The 23,557-nt window shown below is 43.8% G+C and overlaps 1 protein-coding gene across 2 annotated transcripts in view; it reads left to right on the forward strand.

Annotated features, from left to right (window-relative positions):
* UBAC2 (UBA domain containing 2) overlaps nucleotides 1-23,557 on the forward strand; it is a 183,841-nt gene that overhangs the window by 126,686 nt on the left and 33,598 nt on the right. For both annotated transcript variants that reach the window (XM_011933826.1, XM_011933827.1), the window contains exon 7: nucleotides 11,184-11,429. In XM_011933826.1, the coding sequence (XP_011789216.1) occupies nucleotides 11,184-11,429 (246 nt within the window). The remainder of the gene's footprint in view (nucleotides 1-11,183; nucleotides 11,430-23,557) is intronic.

The raw sequence follows: 23,557 nt of genomic DNA on the forward strand, positions 1-23,557 counted from the left end.
GCCCGGCCTGGTTTATTTCTTGACTCTTTTCTTTCCTAATTATCTATATGTCTGTCCTTATGCCAACACCACACTGCACTGATTACTCCAGCTTTATGGTAAGTCTTGCAATCAGGCAATATAAGTCCTCCCACCTTGTTTTTCTTTTTTAAAACTGGTTTGCTTATTTTAGGACATTGACTTTTAATATACACTTTACAATCAGCCTGTAATTTCTTCAAAAAAGGGAAAAAAGAGTCAAGATTTTGCTTGGGATTGCATTGAAATGTTAGATCAACTTGGGAAGGATTGCCATGGTAATGGTCGTTAAGTGTTTCCACAGATTCTTTTACACATCAAGAGGTGGAGCTTATTTTTCCTCTGCTAGAGTTTGAGCTGTACTTGGTGATACTTATAATAAATAGAATGTGGCAAAAATGATGGAATGTGACTCCCAAGAGCAGATCATAAAAGACACAGCTGCTTTGATCTTGCTCCCTCCTGGATCACTTGCCCTTGGGGAGCCCGTCTGCCATGCCATGAGGACACTTAAGCAGATCTGTGGAGAAGTCCACATGGCCAACAGTTGTGGCCTCCTGCCAGCAGTCAGCACTAACTTGCTAGGTGTGTTTTTGAGCCACCTTGGATGGAAGGTTATCCTCCAGTGCCAGTCAGGTCTTCAGATGAGTGCAGATAGGCTGACGTCTTGACTGACTACAGCCTCATGAGAGACCTTGAGCTGTAACCACTAGGCTGAGTTACTCCCACATTCCTGCCCCCACAGAAACTGTATGGATAATAGATGCTTATTGTTTTAAGCCACTGAGTCTTGGGTAATTTGTTGCTCAGTAATCAACAGCTAACACAACAATCTTAACAGTACTGAGTTCTCCAACTCATGAACGTGATAAGTCTCTACATTTATTTAGCTCTTCTTTAATTCCCTTTTGCAGTTTTTAAATTTTCAATGTATAGGCTTTGCACATCTTTCATTAGATGTATTCCTAAGTAATTCTGGTATTTTGATGCTATTATAATTGGAATTGGTTTTATAAATGTTTTCCCAATTGTTTGTCACTAGCGTATAGAAATATAGTTGATTAGCCGGGCGCGGTGGCTCACGCCTGTAATGCCAGCACTTTGGGAGGCCGAGGTGAGCTGATCACAAGGTCAGGAGTTCGAGACCAGCCTGACCAACATGGTGAAACCTCATCTCTATTAAAAATACAAAAATTAGCCAGGCTTGGTGGTGGGCACCTGTAATCCCAGCTATTCAGGAGGCTGAGGCAGGAGAATCCCTTGAACCTGGGAGGCCGAGGTTGCAGTGAGCTGAGATCATGCCACTGCACTCCAGCCTGGGCTAAGAGCGAGACTAAAAAAAAAAAAAAAAAAAAGAAAAGAAAAAAAGAAATACGGTTGATTTCTGTATTTTGTTTTTGTGTCCTGCAACTTTTCTAAATGTGTTTATTAATTCTGGTAGCTTTTCTGTGGATTCCTTAGAGTTTTCAACATAGATGGTCTGTGTCATCTGGAAATAAGTTTTATGTGTTTATATGCTTTATTTCTTCTTTCCCAATTTATGCCTTTTATTTTTCTTTATTATACTAGCTAAGACCTCTAATAGAATATTAAATAAAAGTGGTGAATGGATATCCTTGCTTCTTCCTGATCTTAGATGGAAAACATTGAGTTTTTCACCATTGAGGCTGTATCTATAAATCCTCAAATCTTTTAGATCTTCACATTCACTTTTAGTTTATTATTTTTCATCAAACGTAAGAAATGAGTTTCAACTGAAATAAGCCCATATTTTTATTTTTCATTTGTTGAATCCATTTAAGAAAGTGCCTGTAACTTTTAAAGGAGGATGGTCTCCATGTTAAAATAGATATTAGAAGGTGTTTGTTTACATATAAGCACCTGATTATGGTTTTCTCCATGTGCTAGAGACTCTAGTTGCCTCCCAGTGTGTTTCTGAGCCAGCAGTGCTTCCAGCTGAGCTCACATATCTCAGTATCCTTCACCTCTCAGTCTGACCACTGGATTAAGTCCTGGCATCCTGGCCATTGAAGTGTAAACACACATATTCGTGAGACTTCTGAGAAGGCTCCTTAAAGTCGCCTTTTGTCCTTTTTGTCCTTTCTTATTTTTTTCTTCTGACTGCTTTGACTATAGTTAAGATGCTTGGAGCTTTTTAAATATGAAGGTAAAATAAACTTCTCTTGTATTTAAGCCACAGTTGTTTGAAGTTTTCTACTTAGCATAGTTGACCTAATCCTCCTGATGCATGGTTTCCCAAAAGGAAAAGCCTAGAGCAGGTTTCTAAGACAGTATGTGAGAAATGAATGATCTGCGATTAGCCTAATTATTTCTGTCTCTATTCCAACTTGGATAGCCAGCATTTTAATTGGGTACCTCAAAATTTTTTAGTTTAATATTTCTATTCCCTCATATGAGATAGAAAAGCTATAGAAAATTCAATCTGAATCAATTTTGCACTTAAAGAATAACCAGTCTCAGAGTAACTGTTAAAGGCACCTGGTTCTGTCTCTCATGAAAAGAATAATCTTTTCAAAACGTTTCACAAATGGCAGAAATAACTTTGGGCATCTCTAATTTGCATTCGCATTCTTGGGATAATGAATTAGGGAATGTACAAAGTTCCCTTATTCTTTCTCTAACATTTTCAATGCAGAAGAAGGAATAGGAAAATGTAAGATGCATCAGGGCAGGGATTTTTCTGTTTTGCTCTCTACTATGGTTCAGTGTTTAGAACATAGGCTGGCACATATTAGCATTGAGTAAATGTTTGTGGAATGAATAAATGAGGTTTCAGTGGGTCTGATTACCACAGGCCTTGAGGGCACACAAAGTCTGTGTGCTGGGGCTCATTTGCAAGGGGACATTTATTCCTTTGGCTGCTCCTTGTCATGCAGAGGCAATATCATGCCCCTGGGAAAGCAGCCCCCTAGGTTTGTCCTGTTGTCCCAGTAGATGGTCAGTTTCTTGAATGTGGGACTGGTGGTTGGCCCAGCTTGCCTTGTGGGTTTTTGTTCAGCCACAGTTGGCCAAAGAAAGCAGTAGACACCTGTGTGTCATTGCAAAGTCATGGTTTCTAACCTTTGCCTGTTGTGGTTTCAGGCTAGTACTAAACAGGACCAGAGGACAGTTGAAGTTTACTGTCTATAATCAAGAGTATTTTGCATGTTTTCTACCCAGCAAATTAAATTATTTGCCTCATGAGCATTATTTCATGATTCCCTTCCTAAAAGGGCTAAGCATCTAGAAAATCTGAAGAACCGTGTAATCAATGTCCATGTTTATTAGTGGACTAAGAGAAAAGCATTTCCTCTTGCCTTACATTCTCAGACTTACAGGGTCCCAGCTTCCGCTGTTGGCATATAGGGGGCTGCTCCCTGTAACGCGGAGCCAGCCTGGGTCTTTGGCCTAGACTCTCAGCTGGATGTGGGCCAGGAGTTCTCTGGTTGCGTGACCATGTGTCCCCTTTCCTAGACAGGGTTCCTACTTCCTGTTGCCAAAGTGCTCAAACTCCAGCTCGAGCTTGTCTTCCCAGGCATATGCTCTTTGTTCCTTTTTGCTTTATCTGGTCGTCCTGCACTGACCCCTTGCCTGCCAGAGACTGCACCACTGCTGCCTTCTTTTTCAGTGGCCCCTCTCTTTGCTCTTTGGCTTCCCCAGCTCTGAGGGCCTGCAAGATCTCCTTGGTAGAGCTCCCCCAGCCCCTTGACACACAAATCCAAGCATATGGTCTTTTTCTAAAGCCTGCTTTTCACAGGGTCTATGGATTTCAAGAAAACTCTCTCATTCAGAAGACTCAATGTAAAAAAGGTTTATGAGATAATGAAAATTAGGTCAGCCATGGTGGCTCACACGTGTAACCCCAGCACTTTGGGAAGCCGAGATGGGAGGATCACTTGAAGCCAGGAGTTTGAGACCAGCCTGAGCAACATGGCGAAACCCCATCTCTAGGGAAAAAAAAAAAGAGAGAGAGATAATAAAAATTAAAATTGAAAATAATGTGTAAATTTAGGGTAGTATTATAATAACTGATACTCTCTCAAAGCTTTTGGCAGTAATTAAGTGAAATCTAATGTAATTATTTTTGTCCCATATTTCCATAGAATAGGGTTTTAAGCACTTTATATTTTACTCCTTTGTGAAAATCTCAAACATTGTGCAGTAGCACTTTATTTGACAACTTGAGGTCATGCTGGTGTGCCAGTGGCATGGACAAGTGAACTCTTTATCTTTTATCATATGGGAAAGTATAAACTTGGAACCAAAAAGAGTGCATAACTTTCCAATTTCCTTTAAAAGGATCTAAGATAATGTATTTATTTTTGTGGAGCATTTGTTAATTCACCATTCACCCCGGAAATACTTAGAGTACCATGTGCCAGACACTCTTCTAAGTGCAGAGGCCAAGTAGTGATCAAAAGCAACCCAAATCCTCCCCATTCAGAGTTTACATTTAGATAGATAGGATAGAAATGTAAGCAGATGAACACAAAAGCCCTACTTCCCTGCCAGCATTTGCAGTCTTATTTTTGTTTATTACTGGGTGGAGGATCCATATTCTTCACAGAAGGGTCCTGCTGAAATGGAATACATAGTTTTGTGAGTATATACTCATGTCTCATTGTCATCATGGGGGCAGGGAAGGCATGGACAGGAGTGTGAAGATCTTTAACCTTCCTCAGTTTCTTAAGATTGTCTGTGGCCTCCCCCCATAAATTAAGAGCTTCTACCAAATTGTGAGCTCCTTAAATACTGATGAAAACTGCATTTTCGTTATATTTTTCTTAATTTATTTAATAATATGATTTAAAAAAAATTAGCAACAGGGTCTTGCTCTGCCACCCAGGCTGGATGCAGTGGTGCAATCACAGCTAACTGCAGCCTTGAATTCTTGGGCTCAAGGGATCCTCCCTATGTCAGCCTTCCAAGTATCTAGGACTACGGGCATGCACCACCATGCCCAGCTGATTCTTTTTATTTATCCTTATTTTTTTGTAGAGATGGGGTCTTGCTCTGTTGCCGAGGCTGGTCTTGAACTCCTGGCCTCTAGTGATCCTCCTTCAGCCTCCTAACTTGCTGGGATTATAAGTGTGAGCACAGAAGAACCAACATGGTATTGTTGAGTTTTTAAGGTATATAGGTGTGACATATGACAGAAGTAGCACAATGGATGGGAAGACATTACATGGAACTACAGTAAGTCTTAACCTTGTCAGTAGGTTCTTGGAAATTCCGACTTTAAGCAAAACATCATTCAAATAATGTCATTTCATTCAGCATCTTTTCATTATAGCATTGAGGAGACAAAATTATACTTTGTTTTAGTTAAAGTTGGAGTTTCCAAGAACCTATCAGTGAGTTAAGGTGAGGACTTACTGTAGGGTCTTGCAAGCTTCTCCTGTTTTACATGAAGTAATTCAGTATTAACTCTAAATACATTATGCTCAATTTTGAATGCATATTATAATTTCTAGGGCAAATATGTGGGGAAAAATACAGTGATATATAGCTGAAAAAAACCAAAATACTAAATAATATTTCATAGTACAAAAGAACGTAGGAAAGGGGGAGTAAAGAGTAAAAAACAGATGAGACAGACAGAAACCAAATAGCAAAATCCAGCTATTCAATCAAATACATTAAATATGAATAATAGCTAAACACTCCAATCAAGAGGTAGAGATTGTCAGACTAATTTAAAAGAAAAAAATTGCCATATGCTATCTACAAGACACACTTTAAATACAAAGTCACGAAAAAAGCCTGAAATTAAAAGGATGAAGATATATTATGGAAACAGTAAGCATAAAAAAAGCTGAAATGGCTGTATTAAGATCAGACAAAGTAGACTTCTCTATGAGTATTACTAAACACGCAGCAGAATACTTTGTTGTGACGAGAGGGTCAGTTGTGTTTGTGTGCCTAAACAGCGTCCACAAACAGGAACAGCTTCCAGATACATGAAGTTAAAATAGCTAATGGGAGCAATGAACAAATCAACAATCAAGTTGGATGCTTTGAGACCGAAAAATAAAAATGTTTAATTTTGTACTTAATTCAAATCTCACAGCTCTAATTTGTCTTATATTTTTAATATTTTGTTATGTTTATAACATTTTGCTATCTTCTGCTGAAATCAGTGTAATGCTGATATATACCCCATTTTCTGTTTTATACCAGATCTTCAGAAAAGGGATTTCTACTTCCTTACCTCCAATTCATTACTGTTTTTTTTTCCATATTGATTCATATATCTTTCTTCATTAAAAATATGTATTTGTTACAAAGAATGCCACTCCCTACCCCCTACCGTGTCCCCCATCACCCCTCTACAGCAAAGGCTACTTTCTGTGATTCTGTAGTTACTGCAGACAGATGTGTGCACAAACAGCATAGATTATTATTTTGTTTTTTGAAATTTTGCAAGAAGATAAGCGCAACATGTGATACCTTTTATGTGTATTTTTCATTCCACTTTAAACACGTCAGTACACACACCTGGAGTTCATCTGGATGGCTGTATAGTACTGTGTTGTATGAATAACCCACTCTTCAGCTGTTCCCCTCCTGGGGATGATTTGTTTCTGCTTCCTGTCTCTCTCATACAGGGCTGCAGTGGAATGTGCCTCAAAGCACATGGCAGCTCTACTTGGTGTTGCCACATTGCTCCCCAGAGGCACCATAGCTTCACCTTCCCTTGGGACTGTGTGAGAGTTCTCAGTTCCCTCCATCCTTACCAAAACTCACACCTGGAATCCCAGCACTTAGGGAGGCAGAGGCAGAGGCAGGAGGATGCTTGAGCCCAGGAGTTCAAGACCTGCCTAGGCAACATGGCAAGACCCCTTTCGCCACAAAATGGAAAAAAAAAAAGAGAGAGAGAGAGATAAAACTGGATAATAGAGGACCTTTACGTTTTTGCCAGTTGTTGCTGTATTTAAGATTGCTCATTTTAGATTTCAGTCCCCTAAAAACAAGTGAGGATAAACGTCTTTTCATGAGTTTGTTAGCCATTTGAGTTTTCTCTTCTGAAATTACCTATTCATATGCTTTTAAAACTGGGCTTTTTCTTACACATTTTTAGGGTTTCTTGATATGTTCTGAATGCTGACTTGGTTGGCTGTATGAATTCTGAGTACCTTCCTTCAGGCCTCTTACTTGTGTTTTCACTTCATTTATGGTAGCTTTTGGCATACTACAGCTTTTAAATTGTAAAGTAGACCAACATGTGTTTTCTTTTCTAGTTTGTACCTTATGTTTCTTATTTTAAAATATTTTGCCACCCCAATGCCAAAAAGGTATTCCTTCTGTATTTTGTGCAGAAAGATTTACAATTTTATGAACTCTATTTGAGTCCTTATTCCATTGCAAGTTTATGTTTGGTGTCAGGAAGGGGCCCTGTTCTGTCTCTTCCTCGTGTATAACCCATGTGCCCCTTCCCTCCCAATCTACCCATGTCTGCTGAATACCAGGTGCCCTTACACTGAGGATCCTATTTCTAAGCTCTTGTTCTCTTGGTCTGTTTAAGTAACCCTAGATAAAGACCACACTGTTTTATGTAGCCCAACTTTATAGTATGTCTTGAAATCTGATAGGACTTATGCTTCTTTAAAATTGCCTTGCCTTTTCTGGATTTTTTATTTCTTTTGTCTTTTAACTCTTAATTGTGATGTATAACACAAACTGTAACTGTCACGAAGCTATGTAAATCACTATAAAGGAAATATATCCATAATCCACTATGCAGGTAGAGACCATGCCTGGCCAGCCCCGCAGCCCATGGTGCCCCCCTTCCTTCCCACCTCTCTCCTGTGATCCCTTTCCCCTTCTTTCTCCCTCCCTTCTGTGACCCCTCCTAGCACACACCATCATCATCTTTGCGCTTTGCTGTCTCGTTTTACTGCTTAGTGTGTGGTTTAGGTTAATTCATTCACAGAAGTGGAATCATGTTTTCAGGCTTTGGGTCTGGCTTCTTTCTCCCAACATGGTGTTTTTAAAAAGCAAACCTTAAATATTCGGCATGAATTTGAGGACTGGCATTTACATTCCAACAAAATACCCTGTTAAGATTTTATTTTGAATGATATTTAATTTACATATTAATTTGATGAAAATTGGTATCTTAACAGTTTTGCATCTTCCTATTCATGGAACTGGTATCTTTATTATCACTAGGGTTGGTTTTGAAAAAATATCCCTTACTATCTTTTTCATTTTTTCTGTATATACACACACACACACACACACACACACACACATACACGCACACACATATATATAAAATTCCCAAGTATCTTATCGTTTTTGTTGCTGTTATTTGCTAACAGTTTATTTTTTCTTTCCAAACAGTCTGTATTTTATCCCTGGTTGCTTTTCTTTTGAGGATTTTTTCTTTTGTTTCACCACAGTGAATCTAGATGTAAATTTCATTTTAACATTATTTTAGGGACTCATGCACTTTCATCCTGAGGATTTATATTCTTTCTTTATTCCAGAAAACTCTCAGCTGTTTATCTCTTTAAATATAATATCTGTATTCCCTCTGCTGGCTTCTTCTGGAACCCCTATGCTGACAGCCCCATGAGATGCACATAGTCTGTCTGTGCAGAGGCCTTGGCCTTCCCCACCCACATGGACCCTCCTTGGTTCATGCCCTGTAGAGCTTTCCCTTCTCCCTGTGGAGGATGGAGAGCATGGAGCATGAGGAGGAACTGGGGTGCCTCTTACCCAGACTTAAGTAACCCTCCTTCCACAGGGCCTAGACCCTCTAGTCCAGGGGTATCTAGTCTTTTGACTCCTCTGTGACACATTGGAAGAAGAATTGTCTTGGGCCACACGTAATATACACTAACACTGACGATAGCTGATGAGCTTTAAAAAAAATTGCAAGAAAATCTCATAACTCTTTTTGGTTTTTTGTTTGTTTGTTTTTGTTTTTTGAGACAGAGTCTCGCTGTGTCACCCAGGCTGGAGTGTAGTGGCACAATCTCGACTCACTGTAACCTCCACCACCCAGGTTCAAGCGATTCTTGTGCTTCAACCTCCTGAGTAGCTGGGACCACAGGTGTGCACCACCACGCCTGGCTAATTTTTGTATTTTTAGTAGAGATGGAGTTTCACCGTGTTGGCCAGACTGGTCTCAAACTCCTGACCTCTTATGATCCACCCACCTTGGCCTCCCAAAGTGCAGGGATGACAGGTGTGAGCCACTGCTCCTGACCTTGTAATGTTTTAAGAAAGTTTACAAATTTGTGTTGGACCACATTGAAAGCTGTCCTAGGCCACATGTGGCCCATGGGCCTCAGGTTGAACAAGCTTGCTCCAGTCCCTGTGCTTGTCTGAGTCCCACAGGACTCTCTGCAGGCATTTGGACTTAGCTGCTTATATGCAGAGTGGTTTATAATCACTTGATAAGCTTTCTATTTTGTTACCGTGGTTCAGGATTATAGTTTCTAGTTTCACGGACCTTGGAGTTTGTTTCTGTCTTCATTTTCTTTGTTGTCTTGTACTATTTTTGAGAGAAGGGGCACAGAAATTATTTGAAACCGGAAGTTGTCCACCATTTACTCTTCAGCCCTCTACAGTTTGTCTTTGGTACCAAAACTGTTCTTGTAAACACCTTGTTTATCAAACACCTCCATTTGCGACATCCATCGGCTAGTTCTGTCTTACTTAGCAGCTGCATTCGATGTAGCTGACCATCCCTATCTTAAAACACTTCTTAGCTTGAACTCCTCTATTTCCTTTCTCTTCACTGGCAGCCCCGTCTCAGATTTCCTTACTGGCGTTTCCTACTCTGTCCGTCCATAGAATATTAGTGCACTCCTGGGTTCAGTCCTTAGTCCTATTCTCTCTTCTACTGTATCTCCCCCACCCCCATTTTATCTCTTCTAGTCCCATTACCCTAAATGTCATATCATATCCAGTGACTCTGAAATCCTTATCTCCACCTTTTCCTTTAGTTCTAGAATTACATAGCCACCTGCCCACTCAGTGGTCCCCCAAGATATCTAATAGACACTCCCAAGCTCAGGCTGCCTGAAATGTTCTTCCCCAGTTTGTCAAGTCATGGGCACCCCATCATCCTTAAGATCTTCACTCAAGTATCACTTTCTCCGAGGGCACCCCTGATGTCCCCTGCCGCCCTCAGAGTAGGTTCATGCCCCAAGTCACTTTATTTCCTTCCCAGTACTTGCCGGAAATAGTTTCACATGTTGACTTGATTACTGCCTGTTCTCCACATTGACTGCTATAAGCCCCGTGAGAGTGGGGCCTTGCTTATCTTGTTCTCTGCTGTATTCTAAGTTCCCAGAACAGTGCCTGGTGTATAACACAGTCTCAAAGAATTCTTGCCAATTCATCAATTTAAATTTTATTATTAAAACATTGAAGTATACTTATATTAAAAAGTTGTCAAATATGTTCTAATTTGATCTTCTAATCCTAAGAATCAAATTCACATCAAGATTTTTTGTTGTTGTTGTTAAACAAAGGAATAGCCATAGTCATTTTTAGCTAGAAAATCATAGGAAGCCTTGAGACTTCTGTAACCTTACATTATAAATGACCTTCAAGATGAAGACAGGGTTGGTTTATAAATGGAATTGTTCATTGCTAACTAATGTTGGTGAGGATTTTAAATATCTAGAAAAATCAGTACTTGAAAAACTGATTAAAACACTATGTAAATAAAAACCAAGATTTTAGATTGTGTTTATTCTCTGATAAATTGATCGTGTGACTGGGTCAGCTGAGACATGGCAGTTGTTTTCTGCTGGTGTCTCTGCGATGGCCATCTGCCAACAAAGGTAACCGCAGAGTCAGTACAGTGTGAAAGTGTTTCAGTAATCAGATCTTTTACAGCTTTTTAAAAAAATGAAGACAGTGTCTTGACAATCTTTTACCTGAACTTTGTATACTAAATAATTAGAATTCTGCTAGCTCTTCTAATTCAATAAAAAACAATTTTGTTTTACTGAGTAAATTCAATTTTGTGTTGATTTGAACTGCTTAGTGTTCTGTGGTAGAGGAATTTGCTTATTGCTTAACACTGCTATGACTAAGAAGAACACTATGTGCAGTGTTTGGAGGCTGCTGATTTTTGTGTCATGTACCTTTTTTAAAATGATACTACATTTAATCAATCACATTGGACGTTTTTCTTTTAGATGTCCGGTCTGTGCTACAACAGCAAAATGTTCCAGGTGCATCAGGTGCTCTGCATCCCCAGCTGGATGGCCAAATTCTTTTCTTGGACACTTGAACCCATCTTCTCTTCTTCAGAACCCACCAGCGAAGCCAGAATTGGGATGGGAGCCACGCTAGACATCCAGAGACAGCAGAGAATGGAGCTGCTGGACCGGCAGCTGATGTTCTCTCAGTTTGCACAAGGGAGGCGACAGAGACAGCAGCAGGTAAAAGTGATAATAATCACTAAAAATTTAGAAAATCTCAGTGGCCTCAGCAAATCTTTCCTCTGTGATTGCATGTGAGATAGAGACTACATTTTATTCCAGTGCTTTGCAAGCGGATTTTGACATTTCCAAAGAGAATGCAGGTCTCTGTTAGTGGCGATTCTTAGTTTTTTAAGAAGGTAAAAAATAAATTGTAGCTGAAAGATTGGTCAAACTGGACATTGTTTTTCCACCTATATTAGATAAGCATGACTTCTTAGAGAAACACCAACCTAGTTAACAAGATGTGCTATTTATCTGTTTTTATAATCTTGTAAAAGCCACAGTGTCTTCCTGTTAAAATGCTAATCATATGCCATGGAGTGAAGAACAAATGTAAAACTTCTTGATTTTCCTTAATTGAAATGAAGAGAATATGAAGGTAAGAAGATTTTCAATGGAACAACCAAGGAGTAAATTAAAAAAATGCTGTGTTTTCTCAACCTTGCTATCAATAATCAGAAACTATTGCACATTTGTCTACAAATACTGCATCCAAACAATCTGATACCACACTTGTCTTCCATGGGCAGCGAGGGAAGGAGGGTTAGTGCACATCAGGCTAAAACCTCAGCCTGATCTTTCTAGGACACCTCTGTGAGCCAGCCTACAGGGCTCCCCATTTTTCGCCTCTACCTTCTTTACCCCCGGGGTAGTTGTAAACCATACAATTACCTCTGCCATCTCTCTGTCTCCCACTAGCATTGGATGCAAGAAGTAGGTCTGCAGATCTCACGATGGTTTGGAGAAGTGAAATCAGGTTTGAGGTCCTTAGAGTCTCTTTGGAGATGCAGGTCCCAGAGTTTATATCGGGATGGGAGGACGGGGGCACCTTATCAGGTGCAGAGTCTACAAGAGAAAGAGAGAAGCAGAAGTTGTTTCTTAAAGATGTGCTTGAATTTGAGTGATTCTGGAACATGCCATAAAGATGTTCATGATGTATTTAAAGCTGGAAGATGGACATCTCTGTCTTGGAGATGTGGAAGCTACATATATATGTAGGTGATGGAGTCACCTCTGTAAGGATGAGAGCTGAGAGCCGAAAGCAAAGAACTAATAAGTTCTGTAAGAGAAGAACTACATCCAAGGTGAACACAGGCTACAGATGAAGCCTTGTATTTAGCAGGAGGTAAATCCTGCAAGAAAACAGAAGAGCGAAAGGTATGAGAACTCAGAATGATCAAGGTCAGAAAAATTGAGCAGTGATTGAGTATAAAGGTAGAGGCACAGAGCTTATGAGGGGATGTTCTGATGTTTCTGGCCTAGATAATCTTGAAGATAGAGGACTGATAGTTCCATTTCACCAATATCAAAAGAGCAGATTTGGGGGAAATACGTTGTCTGAAATACCTTGGGAATTCTGGGAGGAGATTCTCCATTGGAGAGCTTTGAATTCGTACTCATAAGCAAACCAGAGAAGCTGCATTTCTCAGATTGGCCTCCCCAGGAAGATTTTTATACAAGGAGTTTAAGAGAGAACACTGTCAGTGGACAGTCACATCGTAGGGTTAAGGCTTCAGTGTGTGAATTTGGGGCAGGGGTAAGGGGTGGGGAACAATGTGTTCCATAACACTGCAGAGTGGAAAGGGCCCAGCATAGTCTCGGTGCTGCGTGACTGTTCTGCTTGCAGACGGTGGTTATCAGGTGCATGCAGTCTCTGTGGATGCCAGGTTGGATGCTGCATAGTGGCAGGAGATAGGTCGGTCTGGGTGAGGGGACTGCACATTCCTCTGTGCCGCCACCGTGACCGTCCATTCGTGTGCCAGCACTGGGTTATCTGGTGATAGAGCCACGGCCGTTCTGCCCACCTTCCATTTGGTGCCTTTTCTGTGGTGGATGCCCGTGGTGAGCACTACCTGCAAAACACTTGATGTTGCTGTTCCACTAGCTGGGTCCTCCTTGTGCCCTTCCTTCCAGTCCCCTGACCAACCAACCAGGTGATCTGCCATGCCCAGCAGATCCGCACGTGTGATTGCCTCAGGCCACTTCTCTTTCCACCCAGAGTTGATGACCAAATGTGCTGCCCGGCCTCTGCCTACAGGGGTTCCCCTGATCGTTGTCTTTCAAGATCAAGCCATCATGTAGCCATTTCCTTCAGCTGCCACTCATGTCCTGAGCCAGCCTATCCATTGGCTGTTTTCCCCTCTGTCACTTGGTCATGAGGGGCCCAACCGCTGTGGCAGTCGGTGTTAGCTGGGAAGAGGCTGTGGTGCAGCAGAGGTGGCTGCCAGGGTGGTCTGGCATGCCTGCTTCTGCCGCTCACCCATGCCCTGCAGCCCCACTCATGCTGAGCCCAGATGCCCGTGTCCATCTGGTGATGGGTTTCTGTCGGCCCACCTGGCTTGGTAACGTGGTGGTCTCCACTGCTGACCACATGCTCACTTTACGGCCTACGGACAGGCACTTCGTGATGCAGCAGTAGTTTATACAAGTGGGATTCTTGGCTGCGTGCACACGCCCTCGCTCCAGGACCCTATGGACCCACATTGTGGTTCTCCTTTCCTGCCTTGCCGTAAACTCCACACGGTGTCTTTCCCCACCCCAGATACTTGGAACATCATAGGATCTGCCAGCTTGCACCCAGGCCTCAGGGAATGAGACGGACCCAAATCCCTGCCCTGCTGGAGCGTGCATTCCCACCAGGCGCCTGTGAAGTGGCACAGGCCTTTATGGCTGTCCGTACTGCTGTCAGACTCCTCCACTTTCATAGGGTGGTCTCACCAACAGGTCTGAAGTCCAGAGCAGGACACCAGCCCCTGGGCCTTTCCCGGGCTTTTACATTGAGTGGTCTGCTGGGCAGCACAGACCAGACTTGATTTTTTACTAAGCTTACTTCTAGGATCCGCACATGGGTACACCCAAAACTCAGCGCTTAGCCTCCTGCTGAACTTCTTCACTCAGCTGTGTCTCAGTTTTATTCACATAAGTATGATAAATCACCACGTAGAGAACTCTTGTTAAACCACCACTGGAAATTATCTGCCATGTTTGTGTGCATGCACGAGTACTGTACAGGGTGCAGTTGTATCAGAATGTAATACCAGGGGAGAAGTTTATTTTGATTTTCAGTTATTTTTCAACAAATAAGTACTTAGTGCTTATTATATGCTAGGCGTAGGGCTGGACATTGAGGACACAGGTATAAGAAAGATAGCCCCCAGTCCTTTTTCTTATGGAGCTTAGGTCCTGTCTCTCTTGCAGAATTAGCATGTTTCACTCTTTATCAGTAAAAAGACCACCACCATTTATTGTGCCAGTCCTATAGTAAGTACTCAGTATATGTTATCTCATTTATGCCCATGCAGGGGTTCCCTCATGGCCCCGGAGGTTCAGGGGAGTGCTTGCTTGTCCAGGGGCAGCTGCTGATGGGGATCTGGGAGTGAGATCCAGCTGTGTCTGACTCTGAGATCTCTGTTTCTGATCCCTAACTCATATACCTCCCAATATGAGAGCTCCTTGGTGATTTTTTTCCCCCTTTTCACTTTGGCTGGCAGGAAACTCAGTGCCAGGCTTCAGGTTTAATTAGGGTTAAGTAAGAACTTTTGCTTCCATCTTCTTCTTTATGTTTCAAATATATGTTTTTGTTGTTTGCTCCTGTATCTTTTTTTGTAGGCAATCTCATACTGTGTATTTCATTTAAAATGCAGCTGTTATTTATTTAAAAACTGTTGATTTTTAGATGCTTTTCATAGAATCTGAGTTTATTTAGTCAGAATGTCATTTTTTTCAGTTACTAACTACCGTATGTTACACATGATCTGTCTGCAGTTTTTCATTTCAGGTATTCCAAAATAACACTCAAGTCTTGATTCAGTGTTGTATTTCTTTAGATTTCTCTTGCCTGCTTATGCCAGAGTTCATCCTGCCATCTGGCAGGTGCTTGCTGCCACCCCCTGCCACGCGCTCCTCTTGTGACTCTGGGGGCACAGACTGCTTGGGAAACTCTCTGACCAATACTGGTGGCTTCTCTGTGGGCACAAAAGAAATGAAGAACATGTCCTTTCCCTCCGTGAGTTTGTGGCCAGCTTCAGGGAGCTCAGGCAGTTGTACTTGAAATAGATGAACATCCAAGAACAAGGAACTACTTACTGAAGCATCCATGCAGTGAAAAGCTGAGGAGAGAGCCACTGGTGTGGACTGATGCTGCCAAAAAAGATTTCAGGAAGTAGAAGGACGGGTGGAATTGGGATGGGTGGAGAGGGTAAGGCACATCATTCCAGAGGAGAGGACCAGCAAGAGGGAGGCGTGGAGGTGCTAATGAGACCCTAAAAAGGAGAGGCCTCTAGGTGCCCTGTGACTGACATGTGGGCAGATATGTAGTGAGAAATGGGGAAAGATCTAGTAACTTATAATGGAGGGAGGTAGTTTAAACCTGACGGTAGATTTCGGCTTGGACATTGGTTATGAAAAATGGTTTATTCAGTAACAAAGATAGGACGGTTATCTTTAAGATGGATGGGGGAGAGGGGAAACCCCAGAGGAGGAGACAAATAGAAGGAGGTTTCTAAAGCCCAGCTCTCAGAGGAGTGCCTTGGCTGGGCTGATGCTGAACTTTGGATTGAGCTCTTCTTCCTCTGTTCACCCCCTAAATAGGTTGTTTCCCAAGACTCAGTTCTCTGCCTACTGAGCTTTTCACGCTAGACACCTAAGGGGACCCACTCAGCCTCTGTCCTCACCACTTTGTTGAGCTCATGGCTCCTGTGAGTCCCTCAGGATCCAGAGAATGGACCTCCCTCTCTCCTGGGGCCCCAGACCGAAATATCCTAGTGCCTATAAGACTTCTCCACTTCAGTGTCCCATCGGCTCTTGACAGGTACCGTTTCTTTTTTTTTTTGAGACAGAGTCTCGCTCTGTTGCCCAGGCCGGAGTGCAGTGGCACAATCTTGACTCACTGCAACCTCTGTCTCCTGGCTTCAAGCAATTCTCCTGCCTCAGCCTCCTGAGTAGCTGGGATTACAGGCGCTCGCCACCACGTCCGGCTAATTTTTGTATTTTTAGTAAAGATGGGGTTTCACCATGTTGGCTAGGCTGGTCTTGAACTCCTGACCTCATGATCCACACTCCTTGGCCTCCCAAAGTGCTGGGATTACAGGCATGAGCCACCGCGCACAGCCGACGTACTGTTTCTTTGCTAAATTCGTTTCCCTTTCTCACTCCCTACCTGAGGAACCATCATTTACCCGAAAGTCCAAACCTAGGGTTTCACCCCAGGCGTTTCCGTCTTGTGCATCCATGTCCTTCCTGCCCTCCCCTCTAGTTCAGCCCCAAGGAGTCTCCCTCCTTGATGTAAGTCTGTCATTCATCTCCAGTGCTATAGTTCAGGCCACTGGCACCATTTGCCTGGATGTCTTCCCTTCCATCTCTGTCACCAACTGCCTCCCTCCTGAGCCTGCCCCACAGCCTCCACCAGTGATCTCTGTGAAAACACAAATCTGATTGTTTCACTCCAGCTATCATCCTTCAGGGCCTCTCCATAGCTTTCAGGATGGTTCCAACACAAGGCTCCTGCCTGCTCTGTGACCGCATCTCCTTTCTGCTGACACGTGCAAGCCCTTAGGCCAGCCATGCCGCTCTGGGTTACTCGCAGTTCACCACTGCTCGTGTTGTTTCACACAGTCTCACCTTTACATATTCCCTTTTCTCTGCCCAGAATGAACTTCCCCCCACCCCTCCCACATACACATCTTTTTCCCTTGCCTAGCTCCTATTTCCTTGGCTTTCCTGACAAATATCGCCTCCTTGGGGAAGCCTTCCCCAGCTTGCTAGGGGGCTTCCAGGGCTCTCTCTACCCCTGTAGCCACTGCGTGTCTCTCGTGGCGCCGCTAACCTGATGCTCACTGCTGATTTACTGCCCTGTCTCCCCCAGTGTCTCAGGAAGGAGCAGACTTGTTTTCTCCATATCTCCAGTATATGAATAATGCCTGGCAGTTGTTAGGAACTGTGGGAATTAATGAGCAAATATGAGCGTAATAAATAGATACAGAAAGACTTTAGGCAAACTGAATACAGATGAATAATCAGGGCTGGAAACATCTACAGAGGCCAGGCGCAGTGGTTCACACCTGTAATCTCAACCAGGTGGGCAGATTGCTTGAGCCCAGGGGTTTGAGACCAGCTTGGGCCACACAGTGAGACCCCGTCTCTATTTTTTAAAAAAAAGAACTACAGATACTCTGAGAGAACATAGAAAGTAAGACCCATTTTAGAGAGTGCAAAGAGGGGGGAAAAAAAAAAAAGAACACCCAGGGTCCAAGGAGAAAACCAGTTCAGTGGCCAGGGAGCCTGTTTCAGGAAAGTAGGTGTTTCAGGAACGGATTCAGATGTTACTACCCCCACCCCCTGAAAAAAAAAGCCAGGTGGAGATGATGACTGGAAGAAGATCACTGGATTCAGCAGAATGAGTTCACTTTTGAAAGGGGTTTCGGTGGAGACATGGGGATGAGAAGTGCTGCATGAGCTGGAAGTGGCGGAGGGTCAGTATCACTGTGTTCTGACCGGCTATCCCCTCATTCTGGGACGTCACTGTGGTCACGCTGGTACCAGTTGAAGTTACTTTCACTCTGGGAAAGTCAATATGATCTTATGCTCCTGAAGCATTTTTAGTCCATTGTGTGGCATATTCCCATTCCACAGCTCTAACGAACAGTAACCAGGGAGATGGCTCTGTACATCTCACTTCAACTGGGACATGAGACCTAGGAGCTGACGGGCGCAGGGTACAGTGGTCCCTCACTCATCATTAAGCACAGGCATGTGATAACGTCATCAAGTGTGCTTTGACCTTTTACAGATCTCTCTGGACGTTTCCCGCCAGCACTGACTATCCAAAGGCCTTTGGAGGCTTGTCTCATGGGCCTGTGGCAGTGAAGATGGAGTGGGCTGCAGAGCGTTGGCTGAAGCCTGTGACGCCCACTTCTCATCTCCCTCTGCATCCACTGCTGTCCCGTTCTTTTGTAAACTCATGTTGGGACACTGTGCTGGACACGCATAAGCTGCTCTCAGTAGTTCCTTGCCTGCTGACTCACTCCTCTCTTCCCGCATAACTGCCTTCTCCAAAGCAGGTGGCATCTCAGAGTCATTTTGCTACTTGCAGCTGCGATCATCTTTCCACTGCCAGGGCCATTACATAACTTGTCATGGGTTTGTGTTTTATTCATCCCCAGTGGAACATGAGCTCTCGGAGGACAGGAGCTGTTGTTCTTCTTTGTCTTTTGGCTCTAATGCAGTGTACTGCCCTGACGGATTAAATAAGACACTGCCTGTACCTTCAAGAAGTTTGCAGCCAGCAAGGGGAAGACATGAGGCTGCACTAGGCACTAGGTTTCTATGCGAGCCTGTGCAAAGAGGAGAAAAAAGAACCCTGAGGCCTAAACGGTGGCCGTGGCCAGTTCTCCCTAAGGGACACAGCGGGGGTAATATTGAGGCCAGCACTGGGGCAGGTGTTTCAGTCACAGGGGACCTTATGAAAAAAAAACACATAGAGGCTCATAATAGCTGTGGGGACAGCAAGGAATTGCACTCGCCTGAGACTGAGGTTCCCATAAGAAAGAGGCAATGAAAGACATGGCTCGGAAGAGAGCAGAGGCCAGGACAGGGGTCTTCTGCCAAACTAAGAATTGCTGTTGTGTTCATCCTGCCAGAAGTGGTGGGTCAGTGAGGCCTTTTAAACAGGAGAGTAAATAAGTTAGATTTGTTTTTAAGAAAGCTCACTTTAGTCATAACATGAACATTGTTTGAAGGGATGATGCTAGGCTGGGCACAGTGGCTCATGCCTGTAATCCCAGCACTTTAGGAGGCCAAGGCAGGAGGATAGCATGAGCCAGGAGTTTGAGACCAGCCTGGGCAACATAGTGAGACCTCTTCTCTACAAAAAAAATTTTTAAATCAGCTGGGCATGGTGGCATGTGCCTGTAGTCCCAGCCACTCAGGAAGCTGAGATGGAATGATCACTTGATCCCTGAAGGTCAAGGTGCAGTGACGACTCAAAAAACGAAAAGGTGACAGTAGAGGAAGAAGACCAGGTGGGAGACGGTGAAAGTTCTGTGTGCTCATGATGTTGGTGGTGATGAGCTAGAGCGTGCTTAGCTCACCACAGTGAAGGACCAGGGCAGGCTTTGCGGAGCCTCCTTGTCTGCAGACCTCCAGATCAGTCACTGGAGTCTCCTATAGTAGTGATCATCCGAGTGGTGCCTGTGCGACCTGAGTCTCCACAGCTTCATGGTGCACGTCTCCCTCCCTTTGCTCACTGTAGCAAAGAAGCTCTGTGTGCTGGGATAAGAAAGATGTATCTGTTCTCTACCACTGGCCCCTGACACACAGCACCTAAAGCCCTTGGAATCTCCACAGTGAGTATAGGGTCCAGCCCTATGGGGCTTAGCGGGTGTTCTCCCCGTGTGCGGAGACGAGAGATTGTAATAAATAAAGACACAAGACAGAGCTAAAGAGAAAGCAGCTGGGCCTGGGGGGCCACTACCATCAAGACGCGGAGACCGGTAGTGGCCCCGAACGGCTGGGCACGCTGATATTTATTGCATATAAGACAAGGGGGGCAGGGTAAGGAGGGTGAGTCTTCTAAGTGATTGATAAGGTGAAGCAGGTCACATTATCACAGGACAGGGGGCCCTTCCCCTTAGGTAGCCGAAGCAGAGAGAGAGAAGGCAGCATACAGCAGTGTTTTCCTCTATGCACTTATAAGAAAGATCAAAGACTTTAAGACTTTCACTGTTTCTTCTACCGCTATCTACTACGATATTCAAAGAGGAACCAGGAATACGGGAGGAACACGAAAGTGGACAAGGAGCGTGACCTTTGAAGCACAGCACCACAGGGAGGGGTTTAGGCCTCCGGATGACTGCAGGCCAGCCTGGATCATGTCCAGCCTCCCACAAGAAGCTGGTGGAGCAGAGTGTTCCCCGACTCCTCCAAGGACGGGAGACTCCCTTTCATGGTCTGCTAAGTAACGGGTGTCTTCCCAGACACCGGCATTACCGCTTGACCAAGGAGCCCTCAAGCGGCCCTTATGTGGGTGTGACAGAGGGCTCACCTCTTGCCTTCTAGATCACTTCTCACAATGTCCCTTCAGCACCGGACCCTATGCCTGCCAGTTATTCCTAGGTTATGTTAGTCATGTAACAGAGTAATATTAAAAGCTAATGATTCATAATGTTTATGATGATTGATAATGTCCGTGACCATCTCTATATCTAATTTGTATTATGACTATTCTTACTCTATTTTCTTTATTATACTGAAACAGTTTGTGCCTTCAGTGTCTTACCTCAGCACCTGGGTAATGCTTCGCGCACAGTGAGAAGTGTCTTTTCACATGGATGACTGATGTCCGGGCACTCCTGTGTGGCCTCAGATGGGGCCTGGTTACGAGGGGAACTAATAAGTGATTAGAGGGTTCAGACTTTCAGCCCCAGCCCCACCCCCAACCTCTGTGATTAGGGAGAGGGGCTGAGGGGTTGAGTTAATCACCAATGGCCAGTGATATAATCAATTATATCTGCATAATGAAGCTTCCATAAAACCCCCAAAGGACAGGGTTTAGAGAACTTCCAGATTGCTGAATATGTGCTAGAGCAGGGTGCAGGGGGTGCCAGAGAGGGGCAGGGGCCACGCCCCATGCCTTGCCCTGTGCATCTCTTCCATCTGACTGTTCATCTGTATCCCTTGTAATGTCCTTTCTAATAAATGGGTAGATGTCAGTGTTTCTCTGAGATCTGTGAGCTGTCCTAGCAAAAGAGGAGTGGACCACGGGAACCCTCATTTATAGCACATTGATCAGAACCTTAGGTTAGGGCTGGCGATTGCCACCTGAAGTAGGGGAGCAGTCTGGTGGGACTGGGCCCTTAACCTGTGGGCTCTGATGTTATCTCCTGGGAGATAGTGTGGGGATTGAATGAAGTTATAGGACACCCTGCTGGTGTCCACTGGAGCACTGCTTGGGGTATGGGGGAAGCCCCCCAGCACATCTGATGTCAGAATGTTGTGTTGAGTGGTGTGTGAGTGTAGAAAGGAAGAAAACAGTGTTGTTTTTCTTCAGAGCCATGCTCACGATAGGAAGCAGTGTAATATAATGAAAAGAACAAGAATGGGCAGTTAGGAACTCAATCCTGGATTGACAGGGACATCTATACACAATCTGTAGAGTACTGTAGTCACTGGGGATAAAAAAAAATTATACAAAATTACCTTTAGGTACCGGAGGCTCTATCAGATATTTGTTATTATCATAGTATTGGGCATCTGTTTTTGTGGCTCTCAGAAAGTTTGAGAGAGTCCTGATTTAGGAGCCAACCTTGATAGTTACTACACGTAAAAGCTTGTAACCTCTAGAGCAACGGTCAGCAGGTGATGGCCTATGGACCAAACTACCTGTTTTTATATAATCTGAAGCTGGGAAGCGTTTTTGAATTTTAAATGGTTATATAAGTAACTGCATAATATCCTTGATCTCTTGCCTCTTTGTCTTCCAAACCTAAAATGTTTACTATGTGGCCCTTTACAGAAAAATGTTTGCCGGCCCCTGCTCTAGAAGGTTATATAGCCAGCAGCTTTCAAAGTAACCTTTTACCTGGAAATGTGAGTTCTCTCTTAGTTCTGGTCATCTGTTGTTTGTGGGAACCAGTCCTCTCTCAGTTGGCTGATGATGAGAATGCTGTTATATACCACAACACAAACTTGAGGATAAAGCTTTCCATAAGACTTTTCTGTAAAAATTTCCATCTATTTTAGAAGCAGAACTAAGGTGAAGCCCACTGCGGATGAATCCTGCTTGTTGGTACAAGCCAAGTGGAACATTTGGCAGCAAAACCCTGGAGTCCTTGGTGCTCTTCTTTTAATCGCCTCCTCATCTCCTTGGGCTCTCCAGTGTTAACTGGTTGGTTATCACCTCTGTGTTTCACCTGCAAGAAAAGAAGCTACCGACACACAGAGCAGCTCAACGTTATTCACACGTGCTTTCAGTTATTTTCGCAGCATTTGGTTACAGTGAGTTTAGCTGCACACCCTCCCTTAGTAACATTTTGTGGCTGTGAAAATTCTCTTTATCCTCCCCCAGCAACAGTCATTTGGTATCATCTGAGATGTGCATCGGGGGGCAGAGCTGCCCTGTCAGTCATGAGAGTTCCTCTCATTAATCAAGTATTTTTAATTCTATAACTTTTTTTTAGTGTTTTAAAAGTATTTTCTGGTCCTTGATGTATTTTTTAGCAGCCGATAGAATTCACATACTATATAACTCACCCCTTCGAAGTGTACAATTCAGTGGTTTTTAGTGTTTTTTAGTTGTGCAAATACCATCACAATTTGAGAACCTTTTTCATCACCCCAAAAGAAACTGCACCCCATTAGCAGTCATTCCCATCCACCCAGTCCTAGGCAGCCACTCATCTACTTTCTGTCTCTGTAGACTTGCTTATTCTGGCCATTTTGTAGAAATGGAAGCATATGTAGCTGATCTTTATGACTGGCTTCTTTCGCTGAGCTTCACGTTTCTGAGTTTGACGCATATTGCAGCATGGTTGATTTTCCCTCTGTAATTTACATAGCAAGATCTGCCTAGTAGAGATTTATGTGTGCAAGTGCCAACCCACCAAATCAGTTTCTGTCACTGCCCCTTCATCAGTCCAGCTTCCTTAGGAAGCTTCCTGTTGCCTCTTGGCCTCACCAGTGCTACCATTTTCATTACCATCTATTCCGCAGAATACACTCAGTGCCAGGCTCTGGGGAGTCCCACGGTGACCAAGGCAGCACGATCCCTCCTCTCCCTGAGCTTAGAGTAGAAAGCGTCAGTTACAGTGAAATGTGATGGTCACTCTTCTGGGAGAAACGTGTAGCGCAGCCAGGAAGAGTCAAGAAATCGTGTCTGGAGGCAGCACCATCAGAAACTCTGTACCTCCGTCTCCACCCCTGTGACAGGGGTCGGGGCATTGCACGTGTGTTGCAAAGGAGTCCACCAGGAATACAAAGGGAGCGAATTCTCATGTGTCCCGAGCATCCTCAGAGACAGCAAGCTGACACGTGGCACCCTTCTCAGCACTTTTCCTTTTTGGCTATGCTCTTTCACTTTTTGGTGCAATTTG

This window comes from Colobus angolensis, unplaced genomic scaffold, assembly GCF_000951035.1.
Source record: "Colobus angolensis palliatus isolate OR3802 unplaced genomic scaffold, Cang.pa_1.0 Scaffold13, whole genome shotgun sequence".
Taxonomy (NCBI): Eukaryota; Metazoa; Chordata; class Mammalia; order Primates; family Cercopithecidae; genus Colobus; species Colobus angolensis.